General features: G+C 38.4%; 3 protein-coding genes across 4 annotated transcripts in view; 2 read left to right on the forward strand and 1 right to left on the reverse strand.

The window, feature by feature from the left end:
* The first annotated feature begins 265 nt into the window (after positions 1 to 265).
* On the forward strand, positions 266 to 16,103 carry LOC308687140 (uncharacterized protein). The gene is made up of 8 exons (XM_081359406.1): positions 266 to 409; positions 3,241 to 3,301; positions 4,797 to 7,540; positions 8,640 to 8,906; positions 12,703 to 12,743; positions 14,349 to 14,407; positions 14,507 to 14,809; positions 14,886 to 16,103. The coding sequence occupies exons 3-8, from the start codon at positions 4,958 to 4,960 to the stop codon at positions 14,909 to 14,911; spliced, it is 3,279 nt and encodes a 1,092-aa protein (XP_081215532.1). The 5' UTR covers positions 266 to 409; positions 3,241 to 3,301; positions 4,797 to 4,957; the 3' UTR covers positions 14,912 to 16,103.
* Positions 16,092 to 22,115, reverse strand: ecsit (ECSIT signaling integrator). Its single transcript, XM_081359407.1, has 8 exons — positions 21,537 to 22,115; positions 20,580 to 20,770; positions 20,074 to 20,488; positions 19,773 to 19,996; positions 18,608 to 18,665; positions 18,161 to 18,309; positions 16,684 to 16,804; positions 16,092 to 16,587 (listed from the first exon to the last, which is right to left on the reverse strand). Exons 2-8 carry the CDS (start codon positions 20,715 to 20,717, stop codon positions 16,340 to 16,342), a joined length of 1,353 nt encoding a protein of 450 aa, XP_081215533.1. The 5' UTR covers positions 20,718 to 20,770; positions 21,537 to 22,115; the 3' UTR covers positions 16,092 to 16,339.
* The window catches only part of eml3 (EMAP like 3), a 39,648-nt gene continuing 38,590 nt past the window's right edge, over positions 21,712 to 22,769 (forward strand). The window contains exon 1 of one of the 2 annotated variants that reach the window (XM_081359404.1): positions 21,712 to 22,202. In XM_081359404.1, the coding sequence (XP_081215530.1) occupies positions 22,178 to 22,202 (25 nt within the window). In that variant the 5' untranslated portion in view covers positions 21,712 to 22,177. The remainder of the gene's footprint in view (positions 22,203 to 22,769) is intronic. The other variant, XM_081359405.1, reaches the window with a different exon arrangement.

The raw sequence follows: 22,769 nt of genomic DNA on the forward strand, positions 1-22,769 counted from the left end.
AAATTACAGTTTAATGTCATTTATATGTTTATTGACTTATTTTTCATATATCAGTGTACATTAAACAATGCATCTGTTTTTTAACTTTATGTAAACAGTTTTCATACCTAAACTGAAAACCCTTAAAGATATGTAATATAATGCTATTTTGTTGAGTAATGCAGTGTTTATAGGATATTTGCAAATCATCTGCACCTGATTCATATTTCCTTTTCTGTAAATGCAAACGTAATTGTTTTTAGGGAGTGAGGGACGCTGCTGCTTTAAGACTCTGTCCGCACATGCTGTAAAAGCTCCTACATCCTGGTACTCTCAGCGTTGTCAAGGCACCGATAGAAAGAAAGGCCCAACGGGAAGAGACTGCAGTGTCCTGAGACCGAGCTTAAAGAAAGTTATGTGTCACAACCAGGTAAAACAAACGCATGCTTCACGCACTCGGTGTTGTCTTCTTGTCGCCGAGTGCTTTTACTATAAAGACTCGATAGTCCACGCGCAGACAGACAGACAGACAGACAGACAGCAGCTCGTGAGAAAGGCAGATAGGGAAGACAACATTGTCTCTGTCATACGCTGGAAACAGAGACAGCGTGCTCTGTAAAATCACTCCAGTGTTTATAGGATGCCTTTTATATTGATTTAAAAAAAAATTTTTTTTAGCTTTTTAAACAAATAAATACGTAATGTGACATGACATCAAAACGAGAGTTGGGAAGGCAGAGGGACTCACAACAGAAATCATTAGCCTGTGATTGTGAGACAAGATTTAAAGTGACAGCAACATTTTTGTCCCCTATTTGAGCTTTGTTTGAGTTATAGTTGAGGATAGTTCACCCAAAAATGAAAATTATGCCATTGATTACTCGCAATCAAGTCATTCCAAACCTGTAAGACATCTTCGGTACGTAAATTGAGATATTTTTATAAAACCTGAAAGTTTTCTGTTCTCCTGTTGACAGCTACGCAATTACCACTTTGACGCTTCAAAAAGTTCATTGACTAATCCTTATGAATTGAGCAGTTTAGTCCAAATTTTCTGTAGAGACATGATCACTTTATACGCTGAACAGATTTAATTTAGGCTTCTATTAACATATAAACATTAATAAACTCACACATCAGTTTTGGTAAACGGAAGCTCAAGCATGTTCGCTTGATGTGCGAGAACCAATAAGGTTCATTCCTGTGTTACGCAGCACGTTTGATCTGCAGCGAGAACCTATTAAGGTTCAAGGCTTGTTTGATTTCATGCAGCTCTGCGCAGACCGATCGGCGGCTGACTTGAAGCAGTGCATGCTGGTTAGAAATTTTGTCCGACTTGATGCAGCGCCGACGCCACGTGACTGTGACGTGTGCCATCAAAGTACCGCGAGAGCGATTCGAGAGTAGCCGGAGAACTCAGCCAGCGCAGCTTCTCAAGAGCGGCTGCACGAGGGCTGATGACGACACAGCTGTTCCACGATTGGCCGGATTCACCGCATGACAACGATCACGTGTGTCTCGTGTTTATTCGAACACCTTTAGTTCCTCTAAAGCTCTCAAATCAGTTTTTTTATAACAGTAAACACTCTTTTCATGTAGTTGCGATGTTATATTGTGTCATGTTTATCAAATTAAAACTGATTAAAAAAACGTAGACTCCACTTCATTGATAGTAGCTTATGTTGAACTTTATTCTTGTTCAAACAGACGCTGTATGAAGCAGTACATGAAGTATTAAATGAAAATGTCTCTGAAACATCTGGGCATTATTAGGCAAATATTGCATTTATTTCACTTCAGCTACTCCCTCCACGTGCAGGCGGGGTGGAGCTGCAAACGGAGACGGGAAGTCGGACACTTTCTGGTTCCCGTAGTGACCGCTCACGTGGTGTTTGCATACTTTACCACAGCTGAGGTGAAATAAATGCAATATTTGTCAAATAATACACAGATGTTTCGGAGACATTTTCATTCAATACTTTATGTACTGCTTCATACAGCGTCTGTTTGAACAAGAATAAAGTTCAACATAAGCTACTATCAATGAAGTGGAGTCTACGTTTTTTTAATCAGTTTTAATTTGACAAACATGACGCAATATAACATCGCAACTACATGAAAAAAGTGTTTACTGTTATACAAAACTGATTTGTGAGCTTTAGAGGAACTAAAGGTGTTCGAATAAACACAAACACACGTGATCGTTGTCATGCGGTGAATCCGGCCAATCGTAGAACAGCTGTGTCGTCATCAGCCCTCGTGCAGCCGCTCTTGAGAAGCTGCGCTGGCTGAGTTCTCCGGCTAAGTACTCTCAAACAAGCGGCAACATTCTGATCTGAAAAATGAAGCCTACCCGGAAGTGCGAAAAACTGCAATACATCGAAAATCCGCTAGAGGGAGGTCCCAAAAGGGAGCAAATGTCCATAGACCCCATGTTAAAATGTCCGTTTTCACAGCATAAATTCATGTTTTTACAGGTTGGTCCCATGGACTTTTATTGTATTTTTCGATAGCTTCCGGGTGCCTGAGATGTAAAGTTGGCAATAGCGAATGGCGGCGCCCGGGGAAACTTCAAAATAATATGAATCCCTGACCCCCTGGTAAGAACCAATGAGGTTCATTCTCATGTTACGCAGAACGTTTAAGCTTCTGCAAGAACCAATGAGGTTCATTCTCGTGTTACGCGTCACGTTTGAAATTCTGCAAGAACCAATAAGGTTTGTTCTCGGGCGTCAAGAAGGTTCTGTTGAGTTTCTGTTTATGTTCGCTGATCAATGATAATATGTGAATAAACTGATCGTGTCTCTTCAGAAAGTTAGGACTAAACCTCTCAATTCATATGGACTAGTTTTGAAGCATCAAAGTGGTAGACTGTCAATGGAGAATACAGAACTGGCTCAGATTCTATTTAAAAGATCTTCATTTGTGCTCCGAAGATAAACGAAAGTCTTACGGGTTTGGAACAACATAAGGGTGAGTAATTAATGACGGTCTTTCCAAAACAGTGAACGTAAATGCTATCAAGCTCCAAAAATGCACCAAAACAGTAGTCCAGAAGACTTTTGAATCTATGAACAGCAAACTGAAATTTCAGTATTTGATGAAAATCTTCTTCATCATAAATCTCAAACTTGTTGTTTTTGCACTCACAATGACTCAAGATTACTGGCGTCCAATGTCATTGTTTCTCATGTGTATCACAGTTTGAAAGTTGAAAGTTTGTAATCTTGCTGTACTATGTTTGTTTTTTTTCTCATAAAGTGATATGATGATTCATCTGCAATAACTGAGGCCGGTAGGAACAAGTAGTCTCTGTATAAAGGTAAGCTTCCTTAAATAAACTATAGGAGTAGTTTTGTCAGTAGCTGCTTCACAAAATGCCATGCAATAGTGCACTTCGCCAATCATATGCAGATACTTGTAATATGTTATCAATTGCTCTGAATCAAACACTAAACAAACTTTGGTAAATTACTTCTGAGCTCCATGTGTGACACTGATATTTACATTTATTCATAGTTATTCATATTTGCATATGTTTTTACGAAAAGCAACTTGCAAGCAGTACTAAAATATGATTCAACATAAAGAGATGGTAACATAAAAAATGTTGCAATACAAAATCGTAAAGTTGGCTTGAAAAGCACAAAGTACCAAGTAAATAAAGTGAGCATTAAATGCTGTGATGGTTGCGGACCAAGTTCCGGTTGTCTTCAGATATTTCTTGACTAAAAAAGTGACAAAAAATATTGAATAAAGTTTCTTAAAATTTGTCCCCACTTTTTCTGAAGCATAGATCTAAATTTAATTGCTTTAATGTCAGTGCTTGTAACTTAAGGCAGTGCTTGATGTTCCTTATATATTCGTGTCAGAATTGCAGACACAGCATGTGAGGCACATTCCCCCGGGGCCCCAGACTTCCTCTTCCCCCCACATACGAGTCTTATTTGATGTATCTACAATGTACTACTCCAGGTTTCACTTGAAACCTGGCATTATGCCCCGTGTATATTGCTCTTATGATAAATTGATGGCAAGGTTCCTTATTTGTAGATCACTTTGGATGAAAGGATCTGCTAAATGACTAAATGTACTGGAGGGTCCCAACCTGAGTTGCATTCCTGTGGACGACTACAGGGACCCATTGAAGAATCATGGTCACGTATATCACAATTAAGAATTTTGTCACAACCACCAACGAAGTGCACTGTTGGGCCCCGTCCTCCATCCTCCCTTTTACGTCCACTATTTTTAACCCTTAATCTGCTGATATAATCTGGAATATTTCACATCAAATTTTAATGTGAACTACAAAAGTAAAATTCATCATGACAATCTTTGAATGTTGGCTTGTCAAATCATTGCTTTAATGCTTAATGTAATGCAAAAAGTTAAGTTTAGGTTATTTACACAGTTTGAAATATATATGGCATGTGTATTTGCATCCCTACATTATTGCTGATGTGTTCTGGGTGGTTGCTATAGCAATGGAATGTGGTGGATGTTGTAATGTTGCCTATTTGACGTAATACAGAGCAAAACCAGCTACTCAGTGCTTTTAATCATATTGTTTTTTAACCGTGTACGGAGTAATATTATGTGTACAATTATTTTACTATTGTAAATAATTAGCCTTGTCAATTTTAATTCCAATTGGTTTCCATTTTATTATTTTGTTGCTGAAGTGTAGCCTCAAACTTATAGTTGAGTTAGTGAACATTCAGAGATCATGTGTTTGACAAATCTGTCTCCCATTATTCATCAGATCAAACTCCTCAAATTGATTAATTCATTAACTGTTTTTGTTTTCCCTACAGGTCACCTACTCTTGGTTTTTCTGAAAAATCAATCTAAACTGAAAGACCTTGAGAGACCGCTTCGCTTAAATGAAAGATGTGACCCCACAGAAATCCTGTTAGAGCAGGTTTTGCCCTGCCTAAGAAGACGTAATCCAGCGGTTGATAACCAATCAGCTGCCATGTCATGCAAGACTTTATCTAAACGTCGTTATCAACCAGCAGCAGAGTTTGATGATGTCACTCTCGCCCGCAAAAGGGAGTATTGGAGGAGCAAGAAAAGAGAGCAAAGGGCTAGAAAGTCATCTGTCAAAAATGAAAATCTGGGGTTTTGCATGTCCTTTGTTAGTGATGAGCCCTCTTTGCAGATTCACAAAGTCGACAATGATCCCACTCTACATAATCATGAACTTGGAGATACTGATGCTCCTAGAAACTCTTCCAGCTCAGGTCTATCAGAATCTAAGTGTAATGCAACTATGGTGCCATGCCAAAAAGAGAAATGGTTTCAAAAGACTAAGCTCAAACATGTCTTACCTAAATTCCCAGAAACAAGCACAAATTCCCTGAAGGGTGTAATGGACAATGAAAAAATAAAGTCCTCAGTTACAGGGTCATCAAACACAGATGCTAAAAATAGGCTCTGTCCAATAGGCTACTCAGGGCCTACAACATGCATCAAGTTGCATCCAAATAGCATTCGTACTCAAAAAACTAAAACAGACATGCTATCCCTTAATGGCAAACAATTAGCAACACCTCCACAAAGCCATGTACCCATGGTTTTACCAGTGCACAACAGCCAAAATAAGCCTCAGAACTGTCTCAGAGCCTTGACCTCTGCAGAATGTAAGGTTCGTAAAGAGCAGAGTTTCGTCCGCAGTCACATCTCTAAGAGAAGAACATGTGCCTTTGCTTCAAAGCACAACACCAGAGTGGCTATGACTGAAGAAGAGATGGCTGCTAAGCGTAGAGAGATCTGGCGCATCAAAAAGAGAGAACAGAGAGCAAAGCATGCTGCAAAGCTGGCACAGGACAGAGAAAGGAGTCTCGGACAAGGACAATCTTCCTGTATCGTGTCTGTTTCTTCTCCTGCTAACAGTAAGGCCTTTAGAGGAATCAACCTCAACTCAGTGAATCCCAAATGCCTCAATCAACAGTCATTTGGAGCAAAATGTATTGGTTCTTGTACACAACTACATGTTCAGGACACTAAACCAAACCATACTGCTTCATCCTCTGGTATTTTGCAACCATCATCGAGTTCTACCCAAGCTCTCAACAAATCCAAAGTGCCCCATTTTGCACATACTCAAAAGAGACGTTGTCAAAAGCCAACAAGGAACTCTTTCCTTGGCGCTTCCAAAGTCGAGTCTCCCGAGGATCGGCATGCCAGACAGGAGGAGTACTGTAGAATTAAAAAGCGCGAGCAGAGAGCAAGGCTGTCTACAGCGGTGAAAGCACATTTGAAGGAACAAGGTGCACTTAAGCATCGTGGGAGACGCTGCCACAACAGTTTCAATCAGATGTGTGGGGCTCAAGTGAGCAGAGCAGGTGCATTTGCAAGTTCCTCTAACACAATTGGTGGTTTTATCCAAGAAGGTGGCACAGTGGCGGTCTCCACTTCAAAGGCAACACCTGAGTCTTCTCTACCTGCAAGTCATGACTTTTCCAATGTGAAATGCTTAGAAAAGGTAAGACTCCAGGTTCAAGTAAGTTCGCCCCGATATTCAGATGCTCATCCAGTCACAAAGCTAGTTTCTGCTCCATGCAATGTTTCCAAGGATAATCAAAACTCTCTGGTAAAGTCTAACTTGGACAGAGGTGCAGTTATGGGCAGTATGACAGTCACTATCCAGTCCGAAACAGAAGAAGAAAGGATCGCTCGTTTGAGGGAGTACTGGAGGATAAAGAAACGAGAGCAAGGGGCTAGTCGGGCTGCCCGGCTAGGAAATGGTCTGCTTAGGTCGAAGGTTCCGGTGTTAAAGCAGAGAGAGCACAACAAAAAGTCAAACAAAAGGGACAGTATTACTTCATCCATTACCAAAACAGTTTGTGACTCTTCAACCAGTGCCCTAACCCCAATAAAAGAACACATCAATCCTCCTATACACTCTGTATTTTCCATACCAGAAATTACTCCCTGTATCAAAGATGGCAAACCTTCACCCTGTCCATCCTTAGAGTCACACATTGAACCTCCAGCAGCTGCGAACCATCATGCCACCACTCTTCAGGCTGTGGCCTCCATGAAAAAGCTTCTGGAGGAATCAGTTTGCACACCGGAAGCCACTGAAATGCATATTAAGTGTGAAAATGAGTCTCTTCGGCTAAATGAAGATGACCTTCTTGCATCTGAAAATGCAAAGCCAAATATTTCTTTACTACAAAACGTCTTATTAGAGTGTGACGTCTCAGAGGATAAAAACCTTAAAGATATCAAATTGAGTCCTCAAGCATTAACCTTAGAGGACACTAGCCATCAACTGTCTTATAACTTCTGCCAAGGCGCTGCAGATGGAAGTCATGCCCTTTCTCCAGTGGCTGTGCAACCTCAGTGCAGAAACACCCAGACGTTCAGTGATGATGGAGCAGATACCAAGCAGTCCTACCCTTCACAGGCCTCGCACAATCAGAAGCTTGGTGAGAGCGATGAGCTTCAACGAAAGCGAGAGTATTGGAGGTTAATGAAGAGACAACAGCGGGCCAGAAAAGCCAACGAGGATGCAGCCAAAAATGCAGTTCTTCGCAATCTGGCTCCACAGGTGAGTTGCATTGATGTTTGCTTGGCATTGATGTCCGGCCTGGGTCAAGTGAGTTTTTTTGTTTGTTTGTTTTTTAAACCCCAATTCCATAATGGTTACATTTACCAATTGTTTTAGTTATTTTAAGGAATAAACATGGGGGACAAATATCTCATTATTTGTCAACCAATATTAATAAAATTAATAATGAGATAATTTTAATAATAAACAAATTTAAAACAGTTCTTGCAGTAATGCTTACATATGTGTATTAATAACTGTTCCCAGTCATTTCGGCGTTAACTATATATTAAACAAGAATACTGAACAGCAAAAAAAATGCATAATGTACAGTAAATCATCAACTATATGTTGTCATATGAACAGTAAGTAACTACCTGATTTAAATCTGAGGCCCTTATCCCTGGTATTAAGATGCGTTTTGGTCGATCGGATCACGAGTAGACATGGGAGACACATTGCCGTTTACACCAGGTGTTTTAATCCATCTCTTTTGTCCACTTTCAACCACTTCTGTCCTGATTTCTTCGAGGGGAGGGTCTATGGGTGTTTTTTCTTCTTCAGATCTTTCGATCTAATGGACAAAATAAACTTGCGCAGTTCACACCTGAACGGAAAAACATACGAAGGGCATCAGCTTTCGTTTCTGCTCTGACAGCCGCAAGACCAGCCGAACGATGTGAGTGAGTGTAAGAAATCAAGAATGGTGAGAAAACATTGTGCTTGGTACGTTTTTCATCTTCAAAACTAAACTTAGGTATTCAGTCGACAAAGTTTAAATACCGTCTGGCTACCTTGCTTCCCATAATGTTTACGCATTAGGTCAGTAGGCGGAGAGTAGATGGTCTTTTGTGAATGTTTGAAATCATTCAACCACATAAGCTAATGCAGTCTAATGCGTTTTCGAAAGTTGACAAGCTCAAAACCTAGACCCCCCGTTTGCACCTGTATTTAGCGTTGTCTACTTGTGATCCCATCGACCAAAATGCATCTTAATACCAAGTGTAAACATTTTGTTGAAAGCTTAATGTGTTTGATTCACTAACAAGAACTGACTCATTAGAATCATTTCTGAAATCAAACTACACTCCTTTCACAGACTCCCCAGAAAAAAACACCCAGCACAACTCTGCTGCTAGCCATGTCCCAGGACACTTCCACATGCAGACAGATCCCCATTCAGAAGACAAGAAGGTGCACCAAATCTCCAGGTCCACAGACACAGCCTACAGATAAATCAAGAACTCACAGAAGCCAGATAGTGGTAACGCCAAATCCACAAAATGATCCACAGGAGGTTATACGTAGAAGACGCATGCAATGGAAGATCAAGAAACAGGATCAAAGAGCAAGAAAGGCGGCAAATGTAAGAAAGCTTCGGAAGACAAAACTCCCTCCACAAGGCCAGGCATCTGTAATTATTTTTTAAAACCTGATAGATTTATTTGATCTTATTTATAGACAGTACCATTCAAAAGATTGCGGTCAGTAAGATTTGTTTTTAAAGAAATTCATACTTTTATGCAGCAACGACACATTAAATGGATCAAAATGTCACAGTAAAGAAATGAATAATGTTACCAAAGATTTGTATATAAAATAAAGGTTGTTCTATTTGTTCTATTCATCAAAGAATCCTAAAAAAAAAAATCATTGTTTTCACAAAAATATTAAGTAGCACAACTCTTCTCAACATTGATAATTATAAGAAATGTTACTTAAGAAGCAAATTGGAATATTATAATAATTTCTTAAGGATCATGTGACACTGAAGATGCTTTGCATTTTGAAGTGATGCTTTGATCACAGGAATAAATTACTTTTTAAAATATATTAAAATAGAAAAGTCATTTTAAATGATAAAGATAGTTCATAATATTACTGTTTTTATTCTTGTTTTTGATCAAATAAATGCAGATTATAAGAGCATAAGAGACTTCTTTCAAGAACAATAAAAATCCTACTGATTCCAAACTTTTGAATGGTTGTCTAATTGCAGATAGAGAAAGGGACGCAAATAAAAACACAATTTCAAAACCGCAGTAACATCCCCCTTTATTCACAGATTATTCTAAAAGCAAAAAAAGACTAAAGTGCAGTACCGCTGTGAGTTTGAGTGGGACTGCGATACCCACGCACGCATCCCACTGATCATGCGCTTGTTTACTTTTGTGACAGATCTGTTGAACCAATTTGTGGTTTGCGCAGCGCCGTACAAACTATCATTATCAGGGGCTCACGCATGTAAATGGATCATTTACTCATGTTGTTTCAAACCTCTATGATTTCCTTTCTTCTACTAAACACAAAAAAGATCTGTTTCAACTGTTTTTGCCAATACAATGCAAGTCAACATCGGACCCCACTGACTTTCATTGTATTAACTAAACATTTTTCAAACTGACTTTTGTGTCCCAAAGAAAGAAAGTCATACAGGTTTAAAATGACTTGAGGGTGAGTTTACGCTGACATCCAAACATCACAGTACACCAAAACCCTCTAATAATAACACTGCGTGCTTTATGTCCCCCGGGAGCCCAGGCTACGTCTCAGCACCAGGATTTCACTGACACATGGGGGTAGGCTTTTTTGAATGTGAGCAGTGTTCTCGGGAGCCCCATGTGGGGCCCCAGCAATACCTCAGCACCAGAATATCACAGAAACATTTTGGAGGCATGTTTGGACTTAGGGCCGTGTACAGAGGCCATATGTGGGGCCCCAGTGCCTCCAGGCATGTATGTGCTCTGGCTTTACTGTAGAGTCATGGAAAACATAGGAAGAATTTTCAGGACAACATGTTGGTGATGAGTTTTGTAATTAATAGGAGTAAAATAATCCATGGTCCTATCTTGACCTGAATATTTGCAGTGAATGAGGCCCTTTTAACATTTCTTTTTTCTTAGGAGTTGGGCCTCCTTACTAGTCTAGTTCCTTCCCTCAGTTCCTCAAATGTTTGTATCCCAGAGGAGCAATTCAAGGGTTAAATTGAACAATTACTGTAGGCTAAAAAAAAGTGTCGTAAACGCTGTGGCAGAAATAACTAGACTTCTAGACTATGCAGCAGTTTAACTTAACCTCACACAAGGCACCAGTTAAATGACACCAAATATGTTTTGCGTTTTGGTCACACATCACCTAAGGTGTGCATGAGAGCGTCAGGTGACTTTTTCCTTCTGTTATTGCGGGGCATCAGCCAGGAATGTTACCTTGATTGTAAAGACTATTCATTAACTAGCATCAGCTATATAATGTCTTATGTAAATTAGAAAACTATATACTGATATTGTACAACAATGCCAAGGTCTCTGGAAAGAGGTTTGGTTAAGTGATATTTTGCATTCCACATGGTCGAGTGAGCGCTGGTCGTCTTCCCCTGGTGGTTCTGGGTAACAATGCAGTGGGGAAAGGAACCGGAATCTGCTTCAGAAGCCTTGAATGTGAAGCAAACGAGGCCCTGTAGTAGGTGCAGAAACCCCTTAAAAACCTGGAACATGCAGACGAAGGTGCCTTGGAGTGAAGGTTTATTTGTCTGAGCTTAACCCTGTTGCAAATGTGTTTTCTGCCTCTCTGGGCCAGAGACTTAGAATTTGGTCAATCAGCTTTTGACACTCTGGGATGGAGACTCGGGACGTGCTGTAGTTGTTATTACAGAACGTAGTGTTTGTTAATGTCTCTTTTCTCACAGACTGAGACTCAGAATGCTGTTAATCTGTTAATGTCTCTTCCCTCGTGGGCTGGAGAGAGACTCAGAAGTTGGTGTGTCTGTTAATGGCTCACCTTTACAGACCACAGACTCAGAACGAGGTTGCATCTGTTAGAGTTACCTTTGGCAATGTTCTGAACACATGGAGTTCAAACATGATGGAAAAAGATGTAACTGTGATGTTCATTTGTACATTAACAGCTGAGTTTGTGTAAGATGTTGTACTACAAATAGCTGTCACTGAGAATACTAATTTATATGAATAAGTATGAAATGGATGTTGTAGTTTACATCAGTTTCCATACATGGTTATGAATGGATGGATTCTTTTGTTTCAGCCACCACTGCTGCATCCATAATGTCCTATGGAATTGATCAGTCTCAAGATGTGTGAAGGGCAGAAACTGAATGTGAACCAATGAGAAGTTTTGTCCTTCCAGGACTTGGTCCTATGGGTCTTCTTCATGCCCTCTAAGAGAAATCTGACAGTTGTCCTAGCATCCTAATCTGATGGAGTTGGACATTTGTTTGTCCACCAAGATCCAGTCAAAGTGTAGCAAACCTTTCTCCACTGTTGCAGTGAGAGAGGGGCACCATCAGAAAACTGGGCCCTGGAATGTGTTGTTCAACTACAATCTTGCATTTATAGGCTACATTAAACATCCAATGAGCATGTTTAAGATTAGGTGTTGCCATTCGCTGACCACAGTTGATGTTTGAAAATTAAGTCACGTAATGTTTATTATCCTTACCTTTTTTAGCGCAATTTTCCACCGGACAAAATTGCGATTGTTAACTCATGATTTCTGTTCTGTCTGTGCGCACCAAACTTGTACTTCTATCTACTCCTCAACCAGACCACCTAGAGACTTCGGGTTTTCGGCATTATGTTAAGGAAGGTCAAATCTCTGGAACGCACAAAAAAAAATCCAGGAAAAGATTTACTATCTCTTACGCCGCCTTCACACTGGCAGTTGAAATCAGCTCCGTAATACAGCGGACGTTGTACACAACGGTGAAAAGCGTTGGAAGCACTGATATAGAATGACGTATATTTAAATATTGAATTATTTAATTGTATTAACTGCCCTAATAACGTTAAAACATCATGAAAATAAAAAAATGACATGACAACTTATCGTTATAAAATCATTATTTATTTTATTAAAAGTTAAGAATCCAGGTTTGTTTATCAGTACCATAGCAACGCTAACTTCCGTTGGGATTTTCGGATAGAAACCGTCCGTAGCCTTTCGCAAGAGTTAAATTTTTTTTTAACGCATCCGGATGGCCAACGGACACGATTTTTTTTCGCACCGCACTCGTTCGCACCTGGTCGCTGCCGTATCGGAGCTGATTTCAACTGCCAGTGTGAAGGCGGCGTAAGTGTTGTGATCCCATGACGTCAGAAAATTGCGCTAAAACACTCACTGAGTTTTTATTACTTGTTTCTTCCTAGGGTCAGAACACCACCAGTTTCGGATCAGCAGTTGTTCAGAGGTGTAGTAGTAGTTCAAAAATATTTCTTTAATACGTTGTCTTTTTTCACTTTTATACACTACTATTTAAAAGTTTGAGGTCAGTAAGATGATATATGTTGGTTTTGAAAGAAGTCTCTTATGTACGGAAGAGTATTAGGGCCAAGCAAAAATAAAAAAATAAAACCATCTCAAGATTAAAGTCATTAAAATGCGAGATTAAACTCGTTAAATTTCGAGAAAAAAAGTCGAAATACAATCTTGAGAATAAACTAATTAAATATGGAGAATAAAGTCGTTGTGTTTCTAGAAAAAACTCGTTAAATTTCGAGAAAAAAGTCGAAATACAATCTTGAGAATAAACGCATTACATTTCGAGAATAAAGTCGCTGTGTTTCGAGAAAAAACTCGTTAAATTTCGAGAAAAAAAGTCGAAATAATCGTGAGAATAAACTCATTAAATTTCGAGAATAAAGTCGTTGTGTTTCGAGAAAAAAAGTCGAAATGAAATGTAGAGAATAACGCATTCGATCAGAGTTCATTGCATACGAGGCTGAATCCAGTTACTTATTCGTTATAGGTTACTTATTGACGCGCGGACCTCCCCTTTAAATGACGCGACGCTTCCTTAAGCACCATGTGTGTATTTTTTACAGTCTATGTGTGTATGGCATTGCTCGCACCAAGCTCTGTTAGAAAAGAATGAAGAAATTCTGCATTTCTCAGCCATAAGGGTGCGTTAAATCCGACTAAAGGGAGTAATAATATTGATCTAGTGGAAACCGAAATATTGGCACAAATTTCTGTAGGCTACCGGGGTTTTTTTATGGACTAAAGTTTTAAATGGGACAAACAAATTCAGAGTCGCCTTATTGCGCCATCATTCCTACTAGTTGTGCATTTTCTAGGCCGCATCAGAGGGTGCGTTAAAGTGGACATTATCCCATTATAGAAGAGCTGTTGTCTAACGAAATCCAAATTTTAAGCAGTTTTTACTGTGGAATTATTGTTTTATGAAGCTTTGAACTTGACACATTAGCCTACACAATGCACAAAGAGCAGTCTTGCATTTTCTGCATAATTCATGGCGCTGTTTCTCACCCGCCTATAGGGTGCATTAAAGTGGACATTATTCCATGATAGTATGCTACAGCTCCTCCTCTAGCCGACCTAGACAGCTTTGTTACTGAAAGAAAGTCTAAAATATAGCTTGACTAAGTGATCCAACTCTGCCATGTCCTCTATCAGTAGGCTATGCAATGAACACTGATCAAATGCGTTATTCTCTAAATTTCATTTAGACTTTTTTTCTCGAAACGCAACGACTTTACTCTCGAAATTTAATGAGTTTGTTCTCACAATTATTTCGACTTTTTTCTCGAAATTTAACGAGTTTTTTTTTCTCGAAACACAATGACTTTATTCTCGAAATGTAATGAGTTTATTCTCAAGATTGTATTTCGACTTTTTTTCTCGAAATTTAGCGAGTTTAATCTCGCATTATAATGACTTTAATCTTGAGATGGTTTTATTTTTTTATTATTGCTTGGCCCTAATCCTCTTCCGTACTTATGCTCACCGCATTTATCTTATCAAAAATAATAATGTTGGTTTCTTTTTCAAACAGCATAAAATCAGAAGACCAACTAGACTATTTAGCTGAGCCATGTCAAACTGCACTCCAAGGTTTTTTAAATTAATTTTCTAATACACACCATTAGTTTGCCAAACTGTTTAAATGATTATCTGGTAACTGCTATTACTATATCTTTTACCACCTTTAAGAGGAGTCAAGCGTTGCACCAAATCATGCAATGGAAGGACCTTTATCACAGGCCGAGTGGAGAAACGTCTACCTCATGGACTCTGATCCTGTCAACCCGTTGTTGGTGTGTATGATTTGTGGAGAGCAGCAGTACTCCCTCAGTGTGGACGTGGCGAAGACTCACATTGAGGAGGTGCATCCTAATACTCTATCATTGGGAGAGCTTGAACGTCAAGGCATTCTGGATGCCTGGGATAAACAGGTGGCCGTCCGCGAGCACCTCATCACACACCAGCTTCAACAGCGACGCAGAGCTCCTACAGGTAACAGGGAGATCTTCATTCAGTCTGGCTTTGAAAATAAGTAATAATTAATTTTATGATTCATTTTTCTGAACAGAGTTTCAACTGAAGCTAAAGACGTGAGTGAACTGACAGAGGACAGTCGAGATGAAACGCATTCTTTTATTCTGTTGCATTAACTGCCTTTATGAACCTGAGATGAGCCAAGGAACGGCTGATTTATTTATTATTATGGGTATTACTTTTGTTAAACACGTACCAATTGTACACTAAATATATACTATATTTATCATTTGATCAAATGAGACCTGACTTTAAATATTTTTCTCCTGCCTTATTGATCTTCCTTGCACAAATGTGTGTAAAGATTATGTTTTCTTACGAATTGTAAGTACTATCAGTTTTGTTGTAGTCTTATGTAGTAGAATAATATATTTTTTACTGATAGGAGGATATCGAAATGTTGATTCTACCCTTTTCTTGCTGATGTGCTACTGAGCCTCATTAAATGTACTTTTTAATTTGGGTAATATTCAGAATCATGGAAAGACCTGTAAATGAGGTTAACAAATAAGATATGTAAAAACATTCTCACATGCACAAACAACTGGAATATATATCTTAAGAATTGTATTTTGACCATGTGTTTTCAGTATCTGTACAGATTGTGCAATTTGCAAAGATTTTATTTTCTTTTTGTAACAAATCGTTGCACTGCATAATGTATATATTATTTTGATATCTTTACTTTAATCTTCATTCATTTACCCCTTTTTGACTTTCCATAATGTTTTTTTTTATCTTAAGAATTTCTGTCTGAACAGGGTATTGCTTTTTCTTCCTCATGAGTTTATAAATGCACAATAAAATGTCATTTATGTTGGACAAATATCTATACACATAGAAAACAGGTTTGAAAAAAAGCACAAGGATTAAATCATCAAAGGTCATATATAGTTTAACAAACATAGTTTGTTAGTCTTTACAACTAAGCCAAGGACAAGTAAAATTTGTAATAAATTCTGCTTCCCTCTTCAGTCCACATCTGTTGTACCTAATAAGTCCTTTTGTTTGCTTGTCTGTAATTTAAAATGTGTTAATTAGCTTAGCATGCCCTTTATATGTACCTTTTTATGTTGCTGAATATTGCAGTGATTGCTTAGAAGTTTGGCTAAAAATATAGGTCTACTTTTCTTAGAATAGTAAAACTAAAATTGTTCTGACTAAACACTAATACTTAACTTAAAATGAGCACTAAAAAACAGAAATTATATTATATAAAAAAATGCACATAAAATCAAATCATTGGAGAAATGTTGATTTTATTGCACTGCCAGATCAGGTCATGATGCATTTACACTTACACATCATAAAACGACTTAGCATAACGTAGACAGATCTCACTTCAAAAATAGTGTGGAACTGGTAAAACATCAGTCAGTACCTGATAACTAAATTAAATAATTTTAAATTCATGTAATGCAACCACACTCTAGTAGATCTCACTTGAGATCTTAATAAAATGCATGGCATGGCACTGTGAAACAACTCTCACTGGTTCACTCTTTGTGAGCGCTGTGATTCATCTTCAATAATCTGATCTATTTCAACCTCCTGCTCAGGGGTTTGCTGAGCATCTGACGAGGTTTGCAGTTCCCGAGGTCCAGATTCCAAACGGAACACAGTGGGGATCTGGCCCAATATGGGACAGGTCTCCTGTAGACCAGAAATCCACTGAGAGAGAGTGGCTTGGTCACCCTGACCGGCCATACACATGGCGTAAACCAGCCCCTCTTCCACTGCGGGATCAAATGAACACAAATCGTTGTGTATAATTGGTTATATGCAAATCACTTAATTCAAGGCAAGTTGACAATGCAATATATGTGTCTCACCGTCGTCCACATTGAAACTCTCATCATCACCAATGTCTCTTTCCAGGTCGAGTTCCACTCGCTGAGGATAGAAGAGACTCTGCTCCGGACCAATCAGCTCGGGGTCAAAGTCTTCCTCAACCTACAGGAAGATCAGATGCTAATGCATAATCCAGAATGTAAATTAATTCTTAATTTTACTATGTATTGTTGCATTCTTTTAAGTATTATTTATTGAAGAGGTCATATTGATTTTGTTTTTGGGATCTACTAGAATAGATTTTCATTCTTGAATGTTTAGAAAAACACATTATTTATCACATATTCGACATTGTTGCAGCTCCTTTCTTCCTAGTCTGTCAATATCGCTCTGTTTAGTTCCTGTCTCTATGAAGCCCCTCCTTCTGAAAAGCGCAATGTGCTCTGATTGGTCAGTTGGACAAGTGTGTTGTGATTGGTCAACCGCTTTAATCATGTTTCAGAAATGTCACACTCCTTACCATAACCATGAGTTTTGCATGACACTGTTTTCAGCTAAAAACGGAAAACTTTTTTTGGTCGTTCATGTACACAACAACAGCGTTTTAGGGACCTATAAACGCAAACATTTGATATCGGGTTTCAAAGTGCAAGTTTTTGAAAATTATACCGTTATAGTCTCTGTTTAAACTACAAAAATGTGAATTTGTGAAAACAGTGACGTCATGCACATTATGTGTTATATCCATAGGCGCGTAGTGTTTCTTTAACAAAGTGACATCACCAACTATTGGCCTGGCATGCATGATGCAGCATTTTTAGACAGTTTCGCAGATCTGTGTGAACAGGGAATGTTTTGTTAACGTTGTTGTATGTACATGAACAAAGCAAAGGAAATCCTTTTCTGTTTTTAGTATTTTGTTGTCGTGTAATTATTTAAATAAAGAAAATTGTGATGTGTTTGTTCCCAGAAGAAAACTTGAGACTACAATGAAGGCGTTTTAGGGAGTTACACAACAGTGAGCACTAATATAGAGAAGAACTCCCATTGGAGTGACTTTGTGCTTTCCCAGCCAACATGTCCATGTGGGCCCCGCATTGGTTTTATCTGGGTTATATGGGCGCCATCTAGTCATGGGATCAGAGTGGGCACTTTAATGGGCTGAATGTGGGCCCAAGCTTGGTTAAAGTTGTGGGCCCCATTTCAGTTGCCCATTATTGTTTATCTGGGGGTCCCGTGTGAGCCACATTTGGGGTATATTAGGCTTTAATGTTTATTATTTTGTTTAGTTTTTTGCCAATATTATCAATTCTATGTCTTTTCTTTCTTTACTCTATAGGCATGATGCTGAGGAGTCTGTACAGGCACAGGAAAAAGCTTTTCATCCTGATGCATTCAAGAGGTTTTATCTTGAAGTTAAATAAAAAAAAACATGATTTACACATTGCGAGTTGAAGTCATTTACTTTACAGTTGAAATATTTGATCAATTCTTTAAATGCCACCATTAGCCCGGTACCTTTTCCTCAGGTGGTATAGGGTCTGCCTTAAGTAGGAAATAATGAACACAAGTCTTCCTGAGCCAGAGTGGAAATGGGCCTTCCACATACACAGGCTTGCAGGGATTGTGTTTAGCCAGAAGAGAGCGCTGGTCTGGACTTTGAATACCTAATAACAAGCAAGAAACAATGGGCTTGGTTTTGTGTGCAATTTCCATTTTAAAAACGGATGTCCAGTCACTTGTTTTACACTTCATATTACAAAATAGAAATGTTTCTTATAAAAGCATTACATTTGGTTCTCAGCACAGTCAAACTTAAATGAATACTTCATGTTAAATACAAGTTTGAGCGCATCAAGAACGCCAAACATGTAGTGTAAAGTTCTTAATATTTTCTGAGGTACAGATGACATGCATTTAACCCAGAATATTTCTTAAATATCACTAATGGCAAGAGCTACATACCTAGAATATGGGGACGTGTGACTTCTTGTCCTGTCTCTGTGATGTCTGTTGATGGATACTATAAAGAGTGAAATAAAGCACATTTATCAGACTGAAAAGCCTTTATTTCCAGAAACAGTTCAAATATACACTACCGTTGAAAAGCTTGGGGTCAGTTTTGTTTTTAAAAACATTAATACTTATTCAGCAAGAACACATTATATTGATCAAAAATTACAGTACAGGCATTTATAATGTTCCTTATTCCTAAAAAGTATGACAGTTTCCACACAAATATTAATGTTTTCAACATTTGATATTAATAAGAAACATTGGTAACACTTTACAATAAGGTTCCAGTTGTTAACATTATTTAACTACATTAGTTAAAGGGATAGTTCTGTTGTTCTGTTGTAGATAAATTCTGTCGTCATTCACACACCCTCAAGTTGTTCCAAACCTGTATGAATTTCTTACTTCTGTTGAACACATAAGAAGATATTTTGAAGAATGTTGGTAACTATTGACGATAGCCACTGATTTCCATATTAGGAAAACAATACTATAATAGAAGTCAATGGGTGCCGTCAACTGTCTGGTTACCAGCGTTCTTCAAAATACCTTCTTTTGTGTTCAGCAGAAGAAATAAACTCATATAGGTTTGGAACAACTTAATGTTCATTTTAAAAATTGACTAGTACATTATTAAAATCAAAAGTTGTAAGTCTGTAAATATTATTTAATGGACCTTTGATAACGAACTAACAAAGATGTATTTTATAACTAACATTAACTACAATTAATAAATGGGATAAAATTGGAACCAAACAGAACCTTATTGTAAAGAACTGAAATGATCCTTAAGCATCAAATCATCGTATTAGAATTATAAGAATCATAAGAGATTTCTGAAGGATCATGTGGCACTGAAGACTGGAGTAATGATGCTGAAAATTCAGCTTTGATCACAGGAATAAATTACATTTTCAAATATTATAAAATAGAAAACAGTTGTTTTAAATTGTAATAATATTTCTAAATATTTTAGATAAAAATCTAATTGAGACTTCTTTGAAAAACATTAAACAATTTTACAGACCACAAACTTCTGAACAAGTTCTGCTTGTGTGATGCAATGATAACTAAGGTCTTCATGACAGCTAAAAGCAGTAAATTAAAGGATCACCTGATAGATCGTTACTTTAGCATCCGGGTCAGCTGCAATCCGGGTAAGACTGAATCGAGCGAGCTCTACTGGGTCACTGGGGAGCACGTGTGGGACGGGAAAGGGGTTTGCGTGCTTGAACCTGGGAAACCAGTACATGATACGCTGGTACTTCCTCATGGGATGACTCTTTTCCCCGAATATCTGAGCCAGTAAAACCTTGGTCTCCACATTGGGTATGATACCTGTTAAAATTAAGAAGGAAATCATTAAAGCAATGCACCAGTTTCGCTTTCTCACTAACAAAAACACACACACACACCATAATTCTCCATCTGCTCCAGCAGCTGCACTCCACACTCTTGCTGTCGCGGGTAGTGGTTGAACATCCTCTGTATGAAGTTCTGTGGCACAAACACCTCTTTCGGAAACACATCTAGGAGTTTGTTGTAAACGGCAATGTCTCGTTCTACTCCAAATTCTGGCATCTTCTTCAGGGCAGCATAAATAAACTCCACATGTCCTCTTCGCCGAATGTCCGCTTTGTTGAAAACATCCACGACCCTGTTAAAATCAGCCTTGGTCTTTGAGTCTCTAGCAGCTCGCTCAAATAAATCATCATGTGTGATCAAAGTTTTGTCTTTATGCTGCGTCGGATGTTCAACTGCCTTTTCAAACTCCGTCTGGTTTGGGCGACTCGTGGAACAAACTGCACTGCAATGGAGTGACCTCAAAAACTTGGAGGAACAAAAAAGGACAGAAGAACACAGGCATTAATGCAGGTGCCCACAGACTATAAAGCAGCATTACTCAGAGGCGAGCAGATACCTGGCCGTTCCTGTGCTGTGATCCAGGGGTTTGCAGATGTGCTCCACCGGTCAGGGTCACTCGTTGTACGGGTGTCCCCAGAAAGCGTGTAACGCACCCAATGCACTGGATCCGAAACAGATGACGAGGAGCGTTCATGATTATGACATCACAAACCACAGGAGATGAATTACAAATGTACTGAAATTAACCTAGAAAGGAAACAACATACACAAACATCACTATCAGAGCATTACTATATATTTTAAATGTAATCATTTATCGGTTTATATCTATATTATCATAGAGAATCTATCTATCTTTCTATCTATCTATCTATCTGTCTGTTAATCTTAGGTTAATTAGTAATTATATAATGCATAAATTATCACATTATTGTGCATCTGTCTGTCTATCCATCCATCCATCAATCTGTCTGTCTGTCTATCTATCTATATGTCTGTATATCTATCTATTTGTCTGTCTATGTATGTATCTGTCTGTCTGTCTGTCTGTCTGTCTGTCTATCTATCTATCTATCTATCTATCTGTCTGTCTGTCTGTCTATATATATGTATGTCTGTCTATATATCTATCTGTCTGTCTGTCTGTCTCTTTTTATCTATCTATCTATCTATCTATCTATCTATCTATCTATCTATCTATCTATCTATCTATCTATCTATCTATCTATCTGTCTGTCTATCTGTCTGTCTATTATCTATCTATCTATCTATCTATCTATCTATCTATCTATCTATCTATATATCTATCTATCTATCTATCTGTCTATATATATATATGTCTGTCTATATATCTATATGTCTCAGAGAAATATAATTTAAAGCCTATAGAAGTAATTATATAATTTAAATCACATTATTGTGCCATTTACAACTGACTTTTTCTATAAATGCGATGCGCCTATACAATAAAACGATGAAATAAAATGGCAAATAATACTTTATTAATACTCACGGTCACTAAATCCACTCAGATTTCTTTCTGCTGTCAAGTCTCCTTCAAACACGCACCGGCTGACTTCCTGCTCCTGGTGCGTCGTCGTTCAACTCCCCCCCCCTGAAACGTCCCGAAGAACGTTCCACTCCCATTGGTTCCGGGCGCGTTATTCGCGCAATCAGCACTAGATGGCAGAACGGTATTGGGTGAAACCTAGGTGAAGCTGTCAAAGTTATGTTTTTACTTTTTCTTTAACCGGGGTTTGTAAGTGGGGAAACTGTATAGAAACGAAGTAGCGCGACTAATTCCAGTTTCGCTTCGTGCAGTTAGAAGGATACATGTAGGAATCTCACGCTCTCAATCAACTTTTCACATGGGATGGACGCGGTTCCTGGAGTGAGTTAAACCCAGCCCGCGAGATCGTGCACTTGCCCTATGCGACAGACACTGCTCATTTCCTGGATTCGTGATTTCACAGTTACGACAACTTCTTCAGTGGCTCCCACGCGTGTGTTGGTGTGCGTGAGTGGGGTCCCGCAAGCTCTTGGCGATGCTGTTGACAGCATTTATGGAGACACACATTGCTTTTCTGCCAATGGGATGTACTAGTTTAATCCAATATTTGCGAGATCTTTAAGCCAGGAGTGTTTAACTCAGACATGGATGGATCAACGAATAGTCTTGGTGAGTTTCTTATCTTTATGTCTAACTTATACAATTTAAATATAACGATAAACAGAGTTTACTGTTGTAGAACCAACTAACAAACGCTTTGGAAACAACATTTCTGAGTTCACATTTGTAATCATGCCAATACATATGCTATCTGTATTTACAAATGTGAAGTTTGTTCACTGTCAAAACATTTCAATTTTTTTTTTGTTGGGGGGAGTGTGTGATAAATGCAGGGTGTGTGTAACAAACTGATACTATCAGACTTCCCTCGCAAAACAATATATTCCATGGTAACCAGTCTTAGCGATATTATTTAATGGTAAAACTGCTTCTAAAACAAGCCTAAACTGGTTTTCTGGTCCTAGTTGATCTGCTAGCCTGGCTAGGCAAGCTGGTTTGAAAAAGTGCACAAAACCACCCTAAAATCAGACGACAACAGGCCTGGTCTGCCTGAGAGACCAATACACTTAAACTTCGATTTACGAGAAATAAATAATATAATACTTCTAATACTGAGGGTCCCATTTTCATTTATTATTCTTTTTAAGTAACACTAGCAGTAGAAACTATTGTTTT

Source organism: Scardinius erythrophthalmus (genome assembly GCF_964197995.2).
Source record: "Scardinius erythrophthalmus genome assembly, chromosome: 2".
NCBI classification, from domain to species: domain Eukaryota; kingdom Metazoa; phylum Chordata; class Actinopteri; order Cypriniformes; family Leuciscidae; genus Scardinius; species Scardinius erythrophthalmus.

Coding starts and splice junctions, on each gene's coding strand:
- LOC308687140 (XM_081359406.1), top strand. CDS start 4,958: ATGTCATGCAAGACTTTATCTAAACGTCGTTATCAACCAGCAGCAGAG. Junction 7,541..8,639: donor TTCGCAATCTGGCTCCACAG/GTGAGTTGCATT, acceptor CTCCTTTCACAG/ACTCCCCAGAAAAAAACACC. Junction 14,408..14,506: donor ATGTCAAACTGCACTCCAAG/GTTTTTTAAATT, acceptor ACCACCTTTAAG/AGGAGTCAAGCGTTGCACCA.
- ecsit (XM_081359407.1), bottom strand. CDS start 20,717: ATGAACGCTCCTCGTCATCTGTTTCGGATCCAGTGCATTGGGTGCGTT. Junction 19,997..20,073: donor GGAGCAGATGGAGAATTATG/GTGTGTGTGTGT, acceptor TAATTTTAACAG/GTATCATACCCAATGTGGAG. Junction 16,588..16,683: donor GAGTTTCAATGTGGACGACG/GTGAGACACATA, acceptor TTGATCCCGCAG/TGGAAGAGGGGCTGGTTTAC.